The following is a 15,675-nucleotide window of genomic DNA, read 5'->3' as shown; positions in this document are numbered from 1 at the left end:
TTTTATTTTTACTCGTCTGTGCAGCACTTTGGAAACTCTGTTTATAAAATGTGCTATATAAATAAAGTGGATTGGATTGGATTGGATTATTCCAACAAAAACTCATGGAAGTCGGTATCACGTGATGTTGATGTTTACATTTTACTGGGCATGCCCCATTGAATATTCCTTTCCATGGATACCATTGTTTCCCGAAAGGTGATTGGGAAAGAGAAAAAGTGGTGATGTAAAAACTTGTCTACTGTGGAGCGTCTGTGGTGTAAAGACTAGCATAGCAATGTAATATTGGTCCGTGTGGCAACACCTACCTTGTTCCTCCCATAGACTTATTGATGCACGTGTGAGGTCGTGGTGACATTTTGGAACATTTTTGGTTAGTGGTGTGCAACAAGATTTTTACAATGTAAAAAACGTGCGTGGCTCAAAAAAGGTAGAAAAACACTGCATTAAAATGTCCCCTGAATGCATCTCCTGCCTTTTCAGCCTTTTCACTTCCTGGTTGCTGCGGAAGTGATGGTGATGACTTTCATCATCTTTGTGCCTCTTGCACACAAAAAAAATCTTTGGCAGTTGCACTGCCATCTTTAAAATAATTTTTCTGTGACTCACTTTTGGGTCACGACCCACCAGTTGAAAATCTCTGCAGTAAATCATCAGCGCGTGGTAATCGTCAACTAACATGATCGGGTCACCATAAGTGTTTTGAGTCTTATTTGCCATGTTTGGAGGGGATGTGTGCTTCTAAATGTTGAATGGAATGTTGATGAATGTACATTTGTTTGGGTTTGATTCCTTTGATTCCTGTCTCTATTCAAGCCACTCAGGCACGTCATTACAACGTAACAGATGAACAGATAACAGCACATCTAAAAAAAAAAAAAACAAACAAAGAAAGAAAAAGATGGTGCTAAATTGTTCGGTTGCGGTCCAAAATGAATTGTTGTGGGCCGCCACAAATACAGGAATGTATGTGAAAGCCTATTTCTCATCAGCGTGGTCGTCTCCAACCATGAATACACTTTCATTCATCTATTTGTTGTGTTTTTCCAACAACAGGAAAGAGGAACTCTGTTCTTCAACATAAAGTCCAGCATCACCAAAGTTCTGGCACGTTAAACCTCCAAGAAAGCGAGATCATCCAAAGAATAGTACAGCATGACCGCGACATGGCCCAGTGCACACAACTCATCCAGACCTGCACCGCGCAGAGCTTGACCGCTCCCCCTGCTCCCGCATCGCCCACCCCGGTCATCTGGGCCCCCCTGGTTCAGGCACCTCTCCAGGCGGCCGCTGCCACCACGCCGCTGGCGCTGGCCTTGGCTCACCACCCCCAGCTGCCCCCCATTCTATTCCACCATCCTCTGGCCGTCGGCTCCCTGAAAGACACCATGGGTCACTCAAAAAGAGTCCACAGTGGGGTGCTTCCATCTGGGCCCAATTCTCCCCTGAGTTCAGCCAAATTCCACCCAGGGGTGGACGCCGCCCCACTGGGCTCCATTAGAGTGCCGCACCTCACCACTGGACCGCTACCGACCCTGACCTCTCAGCCCATCTTCACCAGCAGCTTGCAGCCTGTGGCCCCCCCCCACTCGGGCGTGGCCTCCAACTTCCCCGTCGGCCAGGCCGCTGTCTCCTACACGTGCGCCGCTCAGCTCCACTCGCAGCCCTTCCACGGCACCATCGCCGCCCCGCCCCATCCGTTCGGTTTACTCCAGCAGCAGGGGGAGGTAGCGAGCCTCGCTGGGAGATTCCCGGCCCCCTCCTCTTGCGCCATAAGTCCTCTGATCTCCAGCTCTGTCAGCCCAATTCTAAGCCAGCTGCAGGAGGGCTCGCACGCCATCACGCAGCAGATGGGGTCCTGTCATGGCGGCGTCAGGAGGACTGCCAGTGGTCAGAACTTCCCGCTTTTACCCATCATCACCAGCGCCACCCAGCCCACCGTGAGGTTTATTCCGACAGCGGGCGGGGGCGGATGTGGGGGCGGTGCTGCGGCAACTCTGGCCCAGCACAGTCTGACGGGCCTGCGTTCGGCGTTCCTGCCGGAGGTTCTGCCTGAGCAGTCCGCCCTTGCCGCCTTGGCGCAGTACGGCTCTGCAGAGGCGTCACCATGCTACACGCCGCCCCTTCACAGTCCCAGCCTGCAGAGTCCGGCTAGGGGAAGGACGCTTTACCAAAACCAGGACATGCACAGCCCCTTTCACACTCAGACCTCATGCCCAGCCGGGGTGGCGACCCCCATCAGGGATCACGACGAATCACCAGGGGAGATAAAGACCATATCGGGCTCTTCGCACCACACGCAAGACAGGCTTTCAGGGGGGGTGACGAGCCCCTTCTCCTCCCCTGTTGCGGCCAATAAAGCCCAACTCTCCATGCCGGGCCACGCCACCGCCGTCACCTGGACGCATTCAGCACTTGAACCTCAGTTTCTGACGGTAAACTCTCAGCTGTTGGAGGTGGAACACAAACAGTCCAAATTTCCCTCCAGCTTGTGAGGCTCAGACACACCCTCCTTCCTGCTTTCATGATGGAAGTCCAAAACCCCCCTCATTGACCCCGCTTCTGTCAATCAAGGAGGGTGTGTGACTCGTATCCAGCTTCGTAGCGACGCCCTCCACCACAGAAGGTACTGGACATGGATGGACTCTTTTTCTACAGCGTAGTTCTCCTTTAGATATAATAAGAAAAGGACCCATTGCCAAGTAAATACAGTATAATACCTGTAGCACCTCATGGAAATATGGAATTATCGACTCCTGTATTACAACCATTATGTGATGATTTCAGTTGTTCAACCCCGTGTACTTTGCAACCTTCACCTGTCGCCACTTCTTTACGGTCCTTATGTTTGACGATTGAAACGCACGGCGTCGGGATAGACGTTGGACTCGGTCAAGGATTTACGTATAATCCAGTACAGTGGATCCCCGCATATTCGCCATTCTGCATTCAGTTTGCATATGTCCATAATGTCCAGCATAGAGTAGACAGCCGATAATTTCAATATTTTTATGCTTCACTGATGTTTTTGTCGGTCCTTGAATGCACCACAGACCTGCACGACACTTGTAGCGAGGTGAACGCAAGTTGATGTATGAAGATATCGTGGATTATGTAGACGGAAATGGACACAGGACACTACGAAGGCAAAGACTACATGATTGAGGAGAACTGTACCAGATGACTTTGTATCCAGCTCACATCAGAACAGACAGTTTCCACTAACAAGCAGTGATGAAGATTCCCATGATTTCCGGTAATTTCCGTGAAAAAGCACATGATTGGTATAGCCAATACACGCCTTATAACGCCCAGCATTCAGCCTGCAGCCAAAGTTAAACATGTCTGCCGCGTGGGACTTCCTGTTGTTTTGCACGTGACAGGATGTGGTGAGTGTTTGAGTCTTGGTGGCTCACGTAGCCAAAACGCCGGACACTCGTCCATGTGTGTGTGGCAGTTGGAGGCCAAAGTGGTCGGATTGGTCGGACTGGATGGCCTGCTTTTCATTTCAGAAAGAAATGCATTGTGGGAGTTGTGGATACCAATATTTTATTTTGTTAACAAACATATTCGCTTGGTTGGGCTGAAATAAGCTATGCAAATACCGTATTTTCCGGACTTTTTTTCCTAGGTTGGCTGTTCCTGTGACTTATACTCCAGAGCGACTTATAACTGTTTTAGTTAGTTTGTAAAATAAATTACCCCCAAAAATGCGACTTATACCCCAGTGCGACTTATGTATGTTTTTTTTCTTCCTAATTATGCATTTTTGGCCTTGTGCGACTTATAGTCCAGAAAATACGGTAAATGTTACAAAAACAACTAGCCATTTTCATACCGTTAAAGTAGCTTTAAAAAATATTGGTGACCCCTAATATAGCCAATAGTACTAGTACACTGGTACTAATTTACACTACAACTATATGACCGGTGTCAGACGATTTCACTCATCGATGATTGGTATCAGAATCGGCAGCATAAAACCCCGATCGGCGCATCCCAAAAAGATAACCTTTGACCTTGTATGTATGTCAAGGCATGTATGTTCACCTTGGTAGCTTTTATTCAGATTTCCGTGTTTAGCTTGTTCTGGTACAGAGAACGCTATGATATCATAGATGCTGATCTGTCGCCTGCAAGCCTCTAGCACCAGCCATAAAACCTGGTCTAACCAGGTCAGGTCAAAGACTACACCGTGACCCCGACTCCATCTTTTCATTGGTCATTCATTAGTGGTGACTACCTGTACATGTTATACTTTAAATGTGTTTGATATGTGTGTGAGGCATATTTAGCACCTAAACCCGGATTGAACAACGGCAATTGAAGAGAGAATGGGAGGGTTTTCGAGCTGCAACATGGGATAACGCCAACGAGTCATGTGTTTATAAAAGACATGTAGAAATGACTAACGTTTACAAACGCATAGTACAGTGATGGCCAAAGGTTTTTGAGGTTTGCGTCTTCCTCAAAGGTATTATGGTCTTAGGAGTTTCCTGGCCATGGACCCAAAATGTCAATGTTTTGTTCCCAGAGCGAATTAGTTTTCACTTTTACCTCCTGGCAAGGTGCTCCATCATGCGGGGAAAAGTAGGCCGTTCAGAGGCCGTTTTGGTATCATCCTTTATTCAACTGGTACTTTTGTGGCAGGACTGAAATGCAGTGGAAATTGTGTTTGAGGGGATTCGGTTCCTTATGAGGGACTTTGTAATTTATCTTATGAATCTTGATAACATTCTGCAGTATAAGTCAATTGCCATTACAAAAAGAACAAAAACATTACTCTCAATGTGTCCTGAAGGTTTGAGTGAGTAGTTTGATGGCGCGTGTTGCCATGTAATGGTGTAACGGTGATTGTGCTGGAAAGAGAGCTGACCCAAAAAGGCAAAGCTCTCATTTTTCCAGTAATCTTCATTCCTACTGTTATTTATGCTAAGAAATTGTGGGTAATGTCCAAAAGGACACCGAAAGCAGCCCAAATGACACTTTCTGAGCGTACTGTATACCCTTTAAAATGTGATGAGGGGCTCAGTCATCCAGACTCTTTTGGTGTAGAGTTCCAGGCATGTCCTCGGGCAGACACGTCGGAGTTGCCGTGACGTTGAGCCTCCCCTACATTGGACTGGCTGTCCTTTGCTGGCCCTGCAAGATGGACCAGGATGTACGAATGTGTTGAAGTCAGCATGTCTTCCAAGATGCTTATTGCACAAAAAAAGCAGATATCAAACTAGTGAATGTAATGTTTGTCTACTTGATGTTCTATTGCAACATCGTGCTGGGACATTTAAGCCATGCAGTATTTACACTCACTTTTGCTGTGACTTCAATCAGAAAGGCAAAGAAATCATATATGTCATCCCATATGTCACATGACCGTATGACAAACATGGTGAATGTTTCCTGCACCAGTCAAAGGGCTAAAAACAACATAATGAGCAGGACACATTTACCTCTTTGTTGCTGCTAATCAACAAGAACGCTTCCCGGCTTGGTTGTTGAACCGCCTGTTTTGCGAATCTTGAGGCCGAGTGACCGAGCGATGCTGTGGGTCAGCAGGCAACATCTCCGCCGGCGGGCTGGATCAATCCCTCATTAATATTCCCCTCCAAGCTCACACCAGCAGCTTGAATGTAACGTTACTTTGAGTGCAAGGTGTGGGAACACTCATCTATTTCTCTATGTTTATTGTTCTTTTTCATAGTTCCATCTGTGTGTATATTTTAACGTTTATTTTAGCTATGGAATTCAATGCAATAAATAATGATCTGGTCAGCCATGCATGTCTATAAAGTTGTGTTCTTTCCATAACAAAGGTAACGTTGATAAAGGGTAAAAATATATGCCGCATATTTTTATTGTATTTATTGTTTGCCTTGTTTTGTCTTGATTTTCTCAAAAATCCAAATGCAAATTTCAATAATTTAAATAAATTTAACTTAAATCATTTAAATTTAAATAATTATATTTAATCACAGATATATAATAAGGGATTTGATAGGCACCTATGATAACCAATTATTTACATAATTTATATACCAATAATTTGCTTCTGTGAATCAATAAAAAAAGCACAATTTAGATGACGTCAACACTTCTGGTTCACCATTGGCTCCTAATGAACCAATCACAATCAAGAAACAAGGTTCCAATGGCTTCCTTGATGATCATGGCACAGTGGTTTGAAAGATGCTAATATTTTCCATCAATTATGCTTCGGTGTACGCGTGAAAAAAAGAAATACAAACATGACACTTTGTTTTTAGGTGAGGGTGGAGTACAAGAGACAACCTGCACACAGAGAACATGCAAACTCCACACAGAGATGCCCAGTGTGGAATCGAACTCAGGTCTCCTAGCTGTGTGGCCTGTGCGCTAACCACTTGATCACTTTGCAGCCACATTTTTGTTTTTAGTTGTTGTTAATTATTAGTTGTCTGAGCGTCCCTTTCTCTGTTTCCACAAAGGCTGTGCTGCATGTTGGCTCATTTGCATACTAACAGTGATTGGATGGTTTACTGGGGGGGGGGGGGCATTCTGTACTATGAAAAAGCATCCACAGCCACGCAGATGAGTGGATACACATGTATGTGCTTTTCTGGCATAGTTGTCACTTCTAAAATGCTTTTTTTGGGAGGTGGGACCTCAGACGGTTACACTGACACGGAAGTGTGATCAAAATTGTTTTCATAAATTTCATAAATATTTGTTGACGCCACTTCAAAAATGGAACCACATTGTTTTCACCATGTTTGTACATAATGGGGTGTAATAACGGGCACTCGCCAGCAGGGGGCAGTGAGACGGCTCGCCTGGCTTCTGACACTTTACGTGAGTTAGTCTGCTTGACGAACTTCCTCTTTCTGCGAAGCAACATGAAGGACAGCCGGAAGTGGGCTGCGTCTCATTCATAGCTCTGGTTTTGGTACGAAAATGCGTTATGTAAATAAGTTATAAAACGTTTTAATGTACAAATGGTGCTGTTATTAATATATGAGGAAGTACATGTGTGGAAAAGGGAGGCCGCGTAACGTTTGCACGCGCCGACGCCATCTTGTGCCAATTAAGCATGTTTGAAAGAGAGTTGGAATTATTCGTGTTGTAGAAGTAAGTAAAATGTTTAATGTTTATGAATGACTTGGTTAAAAAGAAAGAAAGCACACGCACGTCAGCTCATACACTGTTTTGAAAAGTAAGCGATTTAAGGGAAAGAAGATTATAATGCAAGAACCATACGTGAATGGAAGAAGAGGCTATGCTGTAATGCAAGCTAACATAATACAATGTCGGCATTGTTTATTGATTTGGTTTGTGTCAAAATGTAGCTCAGTGAATGTGCTGAATGTACAACTGTGATGGGGAATTCTGTATTTATTCTGAACTAAAGCTAAACATGGATTCATTAATGTATTGGACATGATGAAAGAGAGGATTTAATGTGCAAATGGTTAATAAACACTTCTCTCTTTCTGCTAAGCAAGATGAAGGACAGGCGTGAAGTTGGCTGTGTTTCATTCATATCTCTGGTTTTCAGAGAGAGCATATATGCCGTCTAAAGGTACCAGCCAATACCTGAAACAGTTAATTAAAATAGTGGTTGCTGTGATGGTTCATTCCAGGGAAATCTCCCTGTGCTTTTATTGTGATGTTGTTCTTGTCATAGTTTTACACAACACATCATGAATAAGATAACATAACATAACCTTTTCACAGTCACAACAAACGTCGACACTGACGGCATCGCAGTCAGCCAAGGAGAATGCAAACGGATGAAGCTGAGAGTGGAGCTTTTCATCACAAAGATGTGAGTATTCATAGTAAACGACAGCCATGTACAAAAAATAGAATATAGTGTAAAAGTCATCACACTGTTTTTGTGAAGCGGTTCGCCGGCAGAAGTGTTAGGTTACAAAAATACACACAAACAGGACCGTTGAGTTGTAAATAAATGCAAAGAGGAGAAACAGACATTTCAAGAGTTCCTTTTAATTCATTGAAGCCATGGCATGACAACACAACTATTGGAGGTTTCAGCAGTTCATTGTGGTCATTAAAGGGGGCCTAACTTGGCTTGAATATATAAATGATATATTGTTTGTAATTATGTCCTACATTGTCCATTGACAATGTACGTTTGCTTTCTTTGTGAGTCTGAAGCAAGTCAAATAAAACAATGTACAATTGGGTAATTTTGTGGGGGCAAAAACCATGAAAAGTCTTTGTGGATGAGTGACATTTTGCTAATGGAAAGAAAAAAGACTGGAAGAAGGCCAGGTTGCTAATGTCCTCTTAGGAGCTCAAGGCACCAGAACCACTCTCATGGTGTTGGTGTACCCAGTACCTGGGCGCCAACCGGTTACAACGATGGCGACATCACCGGTCTTGAAGAAGTTCTGGTGTTTACCTGCAGGGGAACATGCAGAACCTTTGACTAACTTCCACGTGAACCCTTTGTAGGACATTTTGTGAAATACTTGGACAAATATAACTGTTTAGATTTTCCAGAATCTGCACCTATTCCATCTGTATATTTCCGTGGATTTGTGCTTCCGGCCAAATCGGTCTGTTTTAATTGCCTTCGGGCATGCCCACTCCGCTGTGATTGGTCAGACACCCAAAGTGCTTCCTTACTATGAACCATATAAGGAAGTCCCCCCTCTGTGATGTCACAAAGGAACGGTTTTACCACACCTAGTCCAAACCGAGCGTTTTGAGCTATGTCAAACGTCTTTCAGGGCTCACTTCCAAATGCGTAAAACTCATTAGCTGAAACTTTGGCGTCGTTTAATGCGAGAATACAACATTCTAACTACATTTATAGGCCAGAAAAGTGGAAAAAAAACATTAAAGATTTAAGGTTTGCTATGTGCAAGAGTAGTGGTGTGTAGTCAGGGCCAACAAAGCCTTCTCTGCTGGCCTAAACACAATCAGTCTGTGTTGTGGTCTGTGTTCCATGAAAGTGTATGAATTTATTCCAGTGGTATTCTTGGCCGTATTCAGTGTGTGTGCAGCATGTTGGACTTTTTTTTTGTCCAATCCGAGTTTAGCTTCTGTGTGTCGCAAAGTAAATCTAAACTACCGATACCCTCATAGTAATGGGGCCGTCTTTTTAAATAACAGATCAGAGGGGCCAGCAAGCCGGCTCACCGTGACATCTGCATTGTTCCGTCCTCTGATTGGTTGGTGAGAGCAAAACAGGCAGGTTAGTACTACTGATACTACTTTACTTTACTACTGCTGAGCAGGTGTAGGTGCCTTAATCACTGAACCGCTCCGCTCACATGTGTATATGCTTTTTCTGTGTGTTCTAAAGATATAAAAACAGATAAAAAAGACATTAAGTACTACACATAATGGGATACGCTTACATGTCTACAAATGAAAACATTTTATGGTTCTATATAAATGGCGTGTGTGACTGGGATGGGATCGGTATACCAGTAGAAACAATATTTTCAAACATTGATGGTGCCTTCCGTGTAACTGTGCCACGGTGTAGCAGTAGCACGGCTGAAGGCAGAGGAGAAGATTACACACAATGAAAATTGTTGCTAAACGGTGAAGGACCTCTATAAAATATATATAATATAGAACGGTATCATAGAATATATGTATAATATAGAACAGTTTGGTTTCAATATGCAGGTCTAGAAAAATATATTTAAATGATATATTATATTATACATATTTAGAAAGGTTTACTTTAATTTGGAGACAGTAAAGTAACCCTGAGTTTCCCTACACACCACATTATTCCATCATATGTATTTTTGCATGATATTTGTCATCACTGATCACATGAGAGAAGTTCTAAAGATCTTCTACTCACCAACGTCCAAGGCAAAGTTGACACGCAGGTCCACATCCTCAGCCCAGACATCATTAGCAGGCTTGGTGTAGAGCACGGGGTAGATACCACGGTAGAGGTGAGCCTGGCGGGCTGTCTGACCACAGCGGGTGACGGCAAGGATGGGGGCACGGGGCCTGTACCTCGACAGCATGTGAGCAGACCTGCAAGTGCACGTAGAAACGTAGTTTGTCGAGAACTTTCTAGCAACATATACAGATGCTGATATTCCGTTACAAAAGTTAGCCAGGCTGCACCCGTTTATCAAATACTGGCCAAAATTGGCCCATTTGATATATTGCATCAATACATGTAACACATTTTGAATTTAAGTTATTTCATTAATTTCATTAATTTCTCACATCATTTTTAATCTAATTTATGCTAATCGATTGTCCTTCAAATGATAATAGATTGTCCTTGAACCTAAGTAAAACTAAAATCATACTGTTTGCTAACAGCAGAAAGGACACGCACCAGCAAATACAAATAGACGGTGTGGACATTGAAAGGGTGAACGAAAATACATTTCTGAGGATCATAATAGATGAAAATATGAGCTGGAAACCTCATATTACAAATATACAACATAAGGTGGACAGAAATATTTCAGTATTGAACAAAGCAAAATTTGTTCTCAATCAGAAATCACTCCACACTCTTTATTGCTCTCTGGTTCTACCATATCTTACTTATTGTGTGGAAATATGGGATAATAACTATAAAAGCAATCTTCACTGGCTAAATGTACTGCAAAAAAGGCCAGTAAGGATAATTCATAATGCCGCCTACAGAGAACATACTAACTCCTTATTTGTAAAATGACAAATACTTCAACTTGCTGATATAGTTCATCTTCAAACAGCTAAAATAATGCATAAGGCTAAAAAATAAGCAATTAGCTAGGCATTGGATGCTCATATCACAGAGTACTTCCGTACGAGGTGCATTATTTAAAAAAAAAAAACAAAAAAAAACTTCAACTGTATTATGGAAAGCAGGAAGTGAACAAATGTAACAGTTAGTGATTGTAAAAGTACCAGATGGAGGGGTAGGATTTAATAAGCTTTGCTTCTTCCTACTCCTTTTGGACATGTGGAACTGGGAACTGATTAATTGTAATCTGATGCATGTTCAAACGAAATAAAACCATTACCATGAATTCATGGGTAACACTTTATAATAAGTTACACAAAATGACAGGACCGAACCTACCTAACCTAACCTACTGTACGTCCTTCCCATCTCCGTCTCTCTACCTTGCCAACCTGTAGAGATCCATCTCTCCATCCTTAATGTTCAACCTAGCGTACAAGTCATCATAGACCTCTTGTTTGGTCTTTGTCTCCTCTACTTTCACCTAGCATTCATCTCTCTGTACTCCCGTCTACTCTCCTCAGTCCTCTCCATGTCCCACTTCTTCTTAGCTAACCTTTTTTGCTGTATACACTCCTGCACCTCCTCATTCCACCACCAAGTCTCTTAGTCTGCTTTCTTTCCAGATGACACACCAAGTACTCTCCTACCTGATCCCTGATCACATTTGCTGTAGTTGTCCATTCATCTGGAAGCACCTCCTGACCACCCAGAGCCTGTATCAACTCCTGCCTCAAAATCCTACAACACTCTTCTTGTTTCAGCTTCCATCCACCATTTGGTCCTCTTCATCTTCCTCACCATGAGGGTCCTTCTACACCCCCACCATCCTATGCTATCTGGCTACACTTTCACCTAGCACTACTTTGCAGTCACTCATCTCCTTCAGATGACAGCGTCTACACAAGATGTAGTCTACCTGTGGACTCCTACCTCCGCTCTTATAGGTCACCCTATGTTCCTCTCTCTTCTGGAAGAACGTAGTCACTACAGCCACTTTCATCCGCCACTGAATTTGATTATATTGTGATGCATACCAAAAATGTTGTGATACATGCTAAGGTCCATTCCGCTACACTAACACTAATGGGCAGTGAATCCCTACGCATTTGACATTTACAATTGATGGAATTTGACCAAAATGCTTCAAACTTTTCTGTTGACAAAATCTGTCATCAGTGGTGGTCATGGATTCCCTCGTCTATCCATGAATAAAAATATAATATATTCTCTGCCATATTTGGGGGCATGATCGCCGGCCGCCACACTGATACCAAACGGTAGGCATCAGAAGGCATATCTCCCAACTAGGGGTGCCGCAAGGCTCCATTTTAGGCCCAACGCTGTTTTCCATCTCCATAAATGATGTAGCCTTATCTGCTGGTAATTCTAAGATCCATCTATATGCTGATGACACCATCTTATATGCAGAGGGGCCTTCATTACGCTCTGCAACATCCTCACTTCAGTTCAGTCTCACCTCAGTAGAGCAGCACTTCCACAGCCTTCACCTTCTCCTTAACACTAAGAAAACCAAATGCATCATGTTTGACCGGAAACCTGTTCTCACCCCTACTCCCCAAAGTTTCTGTGTCGACGGGTCTGAACTGGAGTTTGTGACCTGTTGCAAATATCTTGGCCTCTGGTTGGACACGTCCCTTTCCTTCACCACCCATATCAAGCACCTACAGTCAAAAGTCAAAGCTCGCTTGAGCTTCCTCTATCGCAATAAGTCCTCTTTCACCCGTTCTGCAAAACATACACTTGTCAAAATGTCCATCTTGCCTATTGTTGATGATGGTGACACCATCTATAAGCAGGGGTGCTCACACTTTTTCAGCATGCGAGCTACTTTTAAAATGACCGAGTCAAAATGATCTACCCACTACAAAAATGCAAAACATCTATTTATTTTCAAATGTATTGAGGATTATTTGTACGTACAATGTATGTTGATGTACCTTACATAACCAAATGAGCCAATATTGCAAAACACACATAATTAACTATTAACATTTTTTGTAATTACCTGAGTTTACTTTGATGACTTGCACTGAATTGAACCAGCCAGGGATGCATAGTCCGGACAGTAGCTGCTGATAGCCAGCCTCAAGCACACTTCCAAATGTTTATCAGTCATGGATAATATCCGTATCATAATATCCGTATAATATTCCATATCCGTATGGAAGTGATATGTTTTTTGCCTTTTTACTTGGTCCAGTTTTTGCCTTTTTACTTGGTCCAGCTCCTTCACTCATTTTAGTGACCATAAACTTTAGCGAGGGCTTTAAAATCTCGCAATTCGCCGACTAGCTTAGCACTTTGCATCGTTGTTTACGCATGAGCGGTGACCTAAAGGTCAAAATTCAGTTGTCATCTGACTGGTTGTCCTGTATGTCAATCAAGTAACGGGGATGGATGATAGGCTGACATCGTAAGTTCTGCTGCACTTAGAGACGTTGTTTGATTTGATTGGTCGCCCGAAGGGCAACATTCAGTTGTCATCTGAATGGCTGCCCTGTATATCAATCAAGTGACGGCATTGATGCTGGGATGATATTTTTTAATGTCACGCCGCGATCGACCAGCGATCGACCAGTACCACCTCCGCGATCGACCGGTAGATCGCGATCGACTTAATGAGCACCCCTGATCTATAGGATGGCGTCTCAGTCCACTCAGTCCATAGGAAGAAGCTGGATATTCTTCACCACTCCGCCATCCGTTTTGCTACTAGCGCCCCTTTCACCACTCACCACTGTGAATGATATAAGTTGGTAGACTGGACATCACTCCATACCAGACGGCTCCGTCACTGGCTCCAGCGCATCGACAAAACCATACTTGGCATCACACCCTTCTATCTCTCCTCCCTCTTCCATCTTTCTCACTCTGCTTACAATCTAAGATCCAGTAATCACATCAAACTCTCCATCCCCAAAGTTCGTATCGTCTTTGGACGCAGCGCTTTCCGGTTTGCTGCTGCTAATGACTGGAACACCCGACAAAACTCTCTAAAACCTTCAGCCTTCACATCTCTCTCTGTCTTTAAACAAAACTTGCAACTAATTCCATCTGACTCTTGCACTTGCTGATTAGGCCTATTGCCATATCCCATTGTTTTAATGTTTGATGCTTTTGTATTACATATTTGTTGCTTCACTGCATAGCAGTGAACCTCCTGTCTGCTGGGTTTGAGAACCGGCGCCATTGTGTTGGTTGCATCACCTTTACATCAATGCCTTCGCTTTCCATGCGGTGGAGCAGAGGTGTCCACCTTGTTATGTTTGAACTATTTTAGCTGGTTCTGTATCCAACTGTCCACCTGATCTGAAACCTCCACTGACCTCATTTCACGAGGCCTTCACAGCATCACGAAGCCCTGAGTTCTTTATGATTTGATGCTTCAGCTCCCACAACACACTGCACACTCGCACCCAGAGCAAATTACACACCTCTCTTAATGTGACAGCCTTCAATCCCGTTGTACGCCCCCCCCCCCATCACACACAGACCGCACAGAGAGGTACGATGCCTCGGTGGAAACCCTCCTGAAAACGAGGTGCTATTTGTCCGTCAGCATTTCTTGCTGGCCAGGAAGTGGACGGACGCTAGGCTTTTGGAGCTTTCCACAGCACGCTGCATCTGGAAACAACTTGCTGACAGCAGTGAGACTGAATCAAAACCCAAAAGTTGCAAGCCAAAAAACAACAACAAAAGAAGGACAATGAACTAAAATATCCAATAAAGCTGCAGGGATCACATCATGACCGCTGGAATATGCACTCAACACCTACTTGGAAAGCCATCATGAGTTCCTGGGATTTTTGGCCAAATAGTAGTTAGAGAGCACTTTAAAATGACATATTAAAAATATAAAAAATGCAAACATTTTGTTTGCTGTGATTTTAGGCAGTATTGCTGCAACACTGCCACGATGCAGTAGTGCAGGAGGACAATTACTGACAATCCTTCCATTTTCATCAGGAAACCAACGTATTTTACTCTTCTATCCCTGCGTCCTCCTGTTTTAATACTTTCACTTATTGTAGCTTTTATGAAATGAATTTCCTGTCCAGTTCTGGCATGATGCATCAAAATGAAAGTACGCCACTAAAATAACAGTACGACCTTTAGACGGTACCAGATCTAGATCTGTTCTCCAGGTGTAGCGGTATTGACGTACCATGAGTTTCGTGGCTTTTTCAGCTTCTTTTTTAATGGTAATACAGGTTGCTCATGAAAAGGTTAACCGAAAAGAACAAACAAAAAACATAATAATAATAATAATAATAATAATTCATTAGGTTAAAAATATATTTAAATTGGTTTCAGACACTTGTTAGATCCATTCATTTATTCATTAAAGGGGACCTATTATGCTTTTCCGACCTATAAATGTTGTTACAATGTTGTATTCTCATTGTCTGTTAGACAATGCCAAAACGATAATGTGATGAAGTTTGGGATGGCTCTGAAAACGTTTTTTTTTTTTAAACACAGCGTTCTACTTACAACCCGACTTCCTTACATGGGCTGCAAATAGCCTGCACTCGGAAAACGTAACCAAAAGTACTCCGGAGCTCTTAATCATAACCTTTTTTTTTTTTCTTATATCATATCCGGATGCAAATGGACACTGAAAAAATACAATTGTGATTTTTTTTAATTTTGTCAGCATCCCCTAACTCTTCTGCTCAAAAGAATACGTTCATGATCATGACATGCAGCGGTGATTATTATACTAATTTACTTGCCTTTCTCATGAAATCCCAGCTGGATGAATCACGTTTTTTTTTTTTTTTTTTGAGGATGAACCCCATCATGCGGGCAATGAAGAGGGAGTTAAAATTATCGTGCAAAATGTCAGGGTTCACATCCCAAAAGGTCAGAAGTGGCTCACTTCACTGGAGCCAGGAGGGATTGGCCACATGGAGTACAGAAGAAGCGGA

At 43.1% G+C, this 15,675-nt stretch overlaps 3 protein-coding genes across 20 annotated transcripts in view; 2 read left to right on the top strand and 1 right to left on the bottom strand.

The window, feature by feature from the left end:
* LOC131138875 (potassium/sodium hyperpolarization-activated cyclic nucleotide-gated channel 3-like) overlaps positions 1-5,830 on the top strand; it is a 35,758-nt gene extending 29,928 nt beyond the window's left edge. For both annotated transcript variants that reach the window (XM_058088195.1, XM_058088196.1), the window contains exon 8: positions 1,057-5,830. In XM_058088195.1, the coding sequence (XP_057944178.1) occupies positions 1,057-2,495 (1,439 nt within the window). In that variant the 3' untranslated portion in view covers positions 2,496-5,830. The remainder of the gene's footprint in view (positions 1-1,056) is intronic.
* Positions 5,831-6,643: 813 nt separating this feature from the next.
* LOC131138880 (protein mono-ADP-ribosyltransferase PARP6-like) overlaps positions 6,644-15,675 on the top strand; it is a 46,507-nt gene continuing 37,475 nt past the window's right edge. For 3 of the 12 annotated variants that reach the window (XR_009132149.1, XR_009132148.1, XM_058088209.1), the window contains exons 1-3: positions 6,837-7,104; positions 7,711-7,801; positions 9,118-9,199. The gene's annotated coding sequence lies outside the window, so the exon portion shown is untranslated. Of the gene's footprint in view, positions 7,105-7,478; positions 7,556-7,710; positions 7,802-9,117; positions 9,200-15,675 lie in introns of all 12 variants that reach the window. The other 9 variants (XR_009132150.1, XR_009132151.1, XM_058088206.1 and 6 more) reach the window with 8 other exon arrangements.
* LOC131138881 (pyruvate kinase PKM-like) overlaps positions 7,746-15,675 on the bottom strand; it is a 52,464-nt gene continuing 44,534 nt past the window's right edge. For 2 of the 6 annotated variants that reach the window (XM_058088215.1, XM_058088216.1), the window contains 2 exons: positions 9,827-10,008; positions 7,748-8,401 (listed from right to left, as the gene is read on the bottom strand). In XM_058088215.1, the coding sequence (XP_057944198.1) occupies positions 8,295-8,401; positions 9,827-10,008 (289 nt within the window). In that variant the 3' untranslated portion in view covers positions 7,748-8,294. Of the gene's footprint in view, positions 8,402-9,826; positions 10,009-15,675 lie in introns of all 6 variants that reach the window. The other 4 variants (XM_058088214.1, XM_058088213.1, XM_058088218.1 and 1 more) reach the window with 4 other exon arrangements.

This window comes from Doryrhamphus excisus, chromosome 11 (genome assembly GCF_030265055.1).
Source record: "Doryrhamphus excisus isolate RoL2022-K1 chromosome 11, RoL_Dexc_1.0, whole genome shotgun sequence".
Taxonomy (NCBI): domain Eukaryota; kingdom Metazoa; phylum Chordata; class Actinopteri; order Syngnathiformes; family Syngnathidae; genus Doryrhamphus; species Doryrhamphus excisus.
This window is presented reverse-complemented; position numbering and strand designations above follow the sequence as displayed.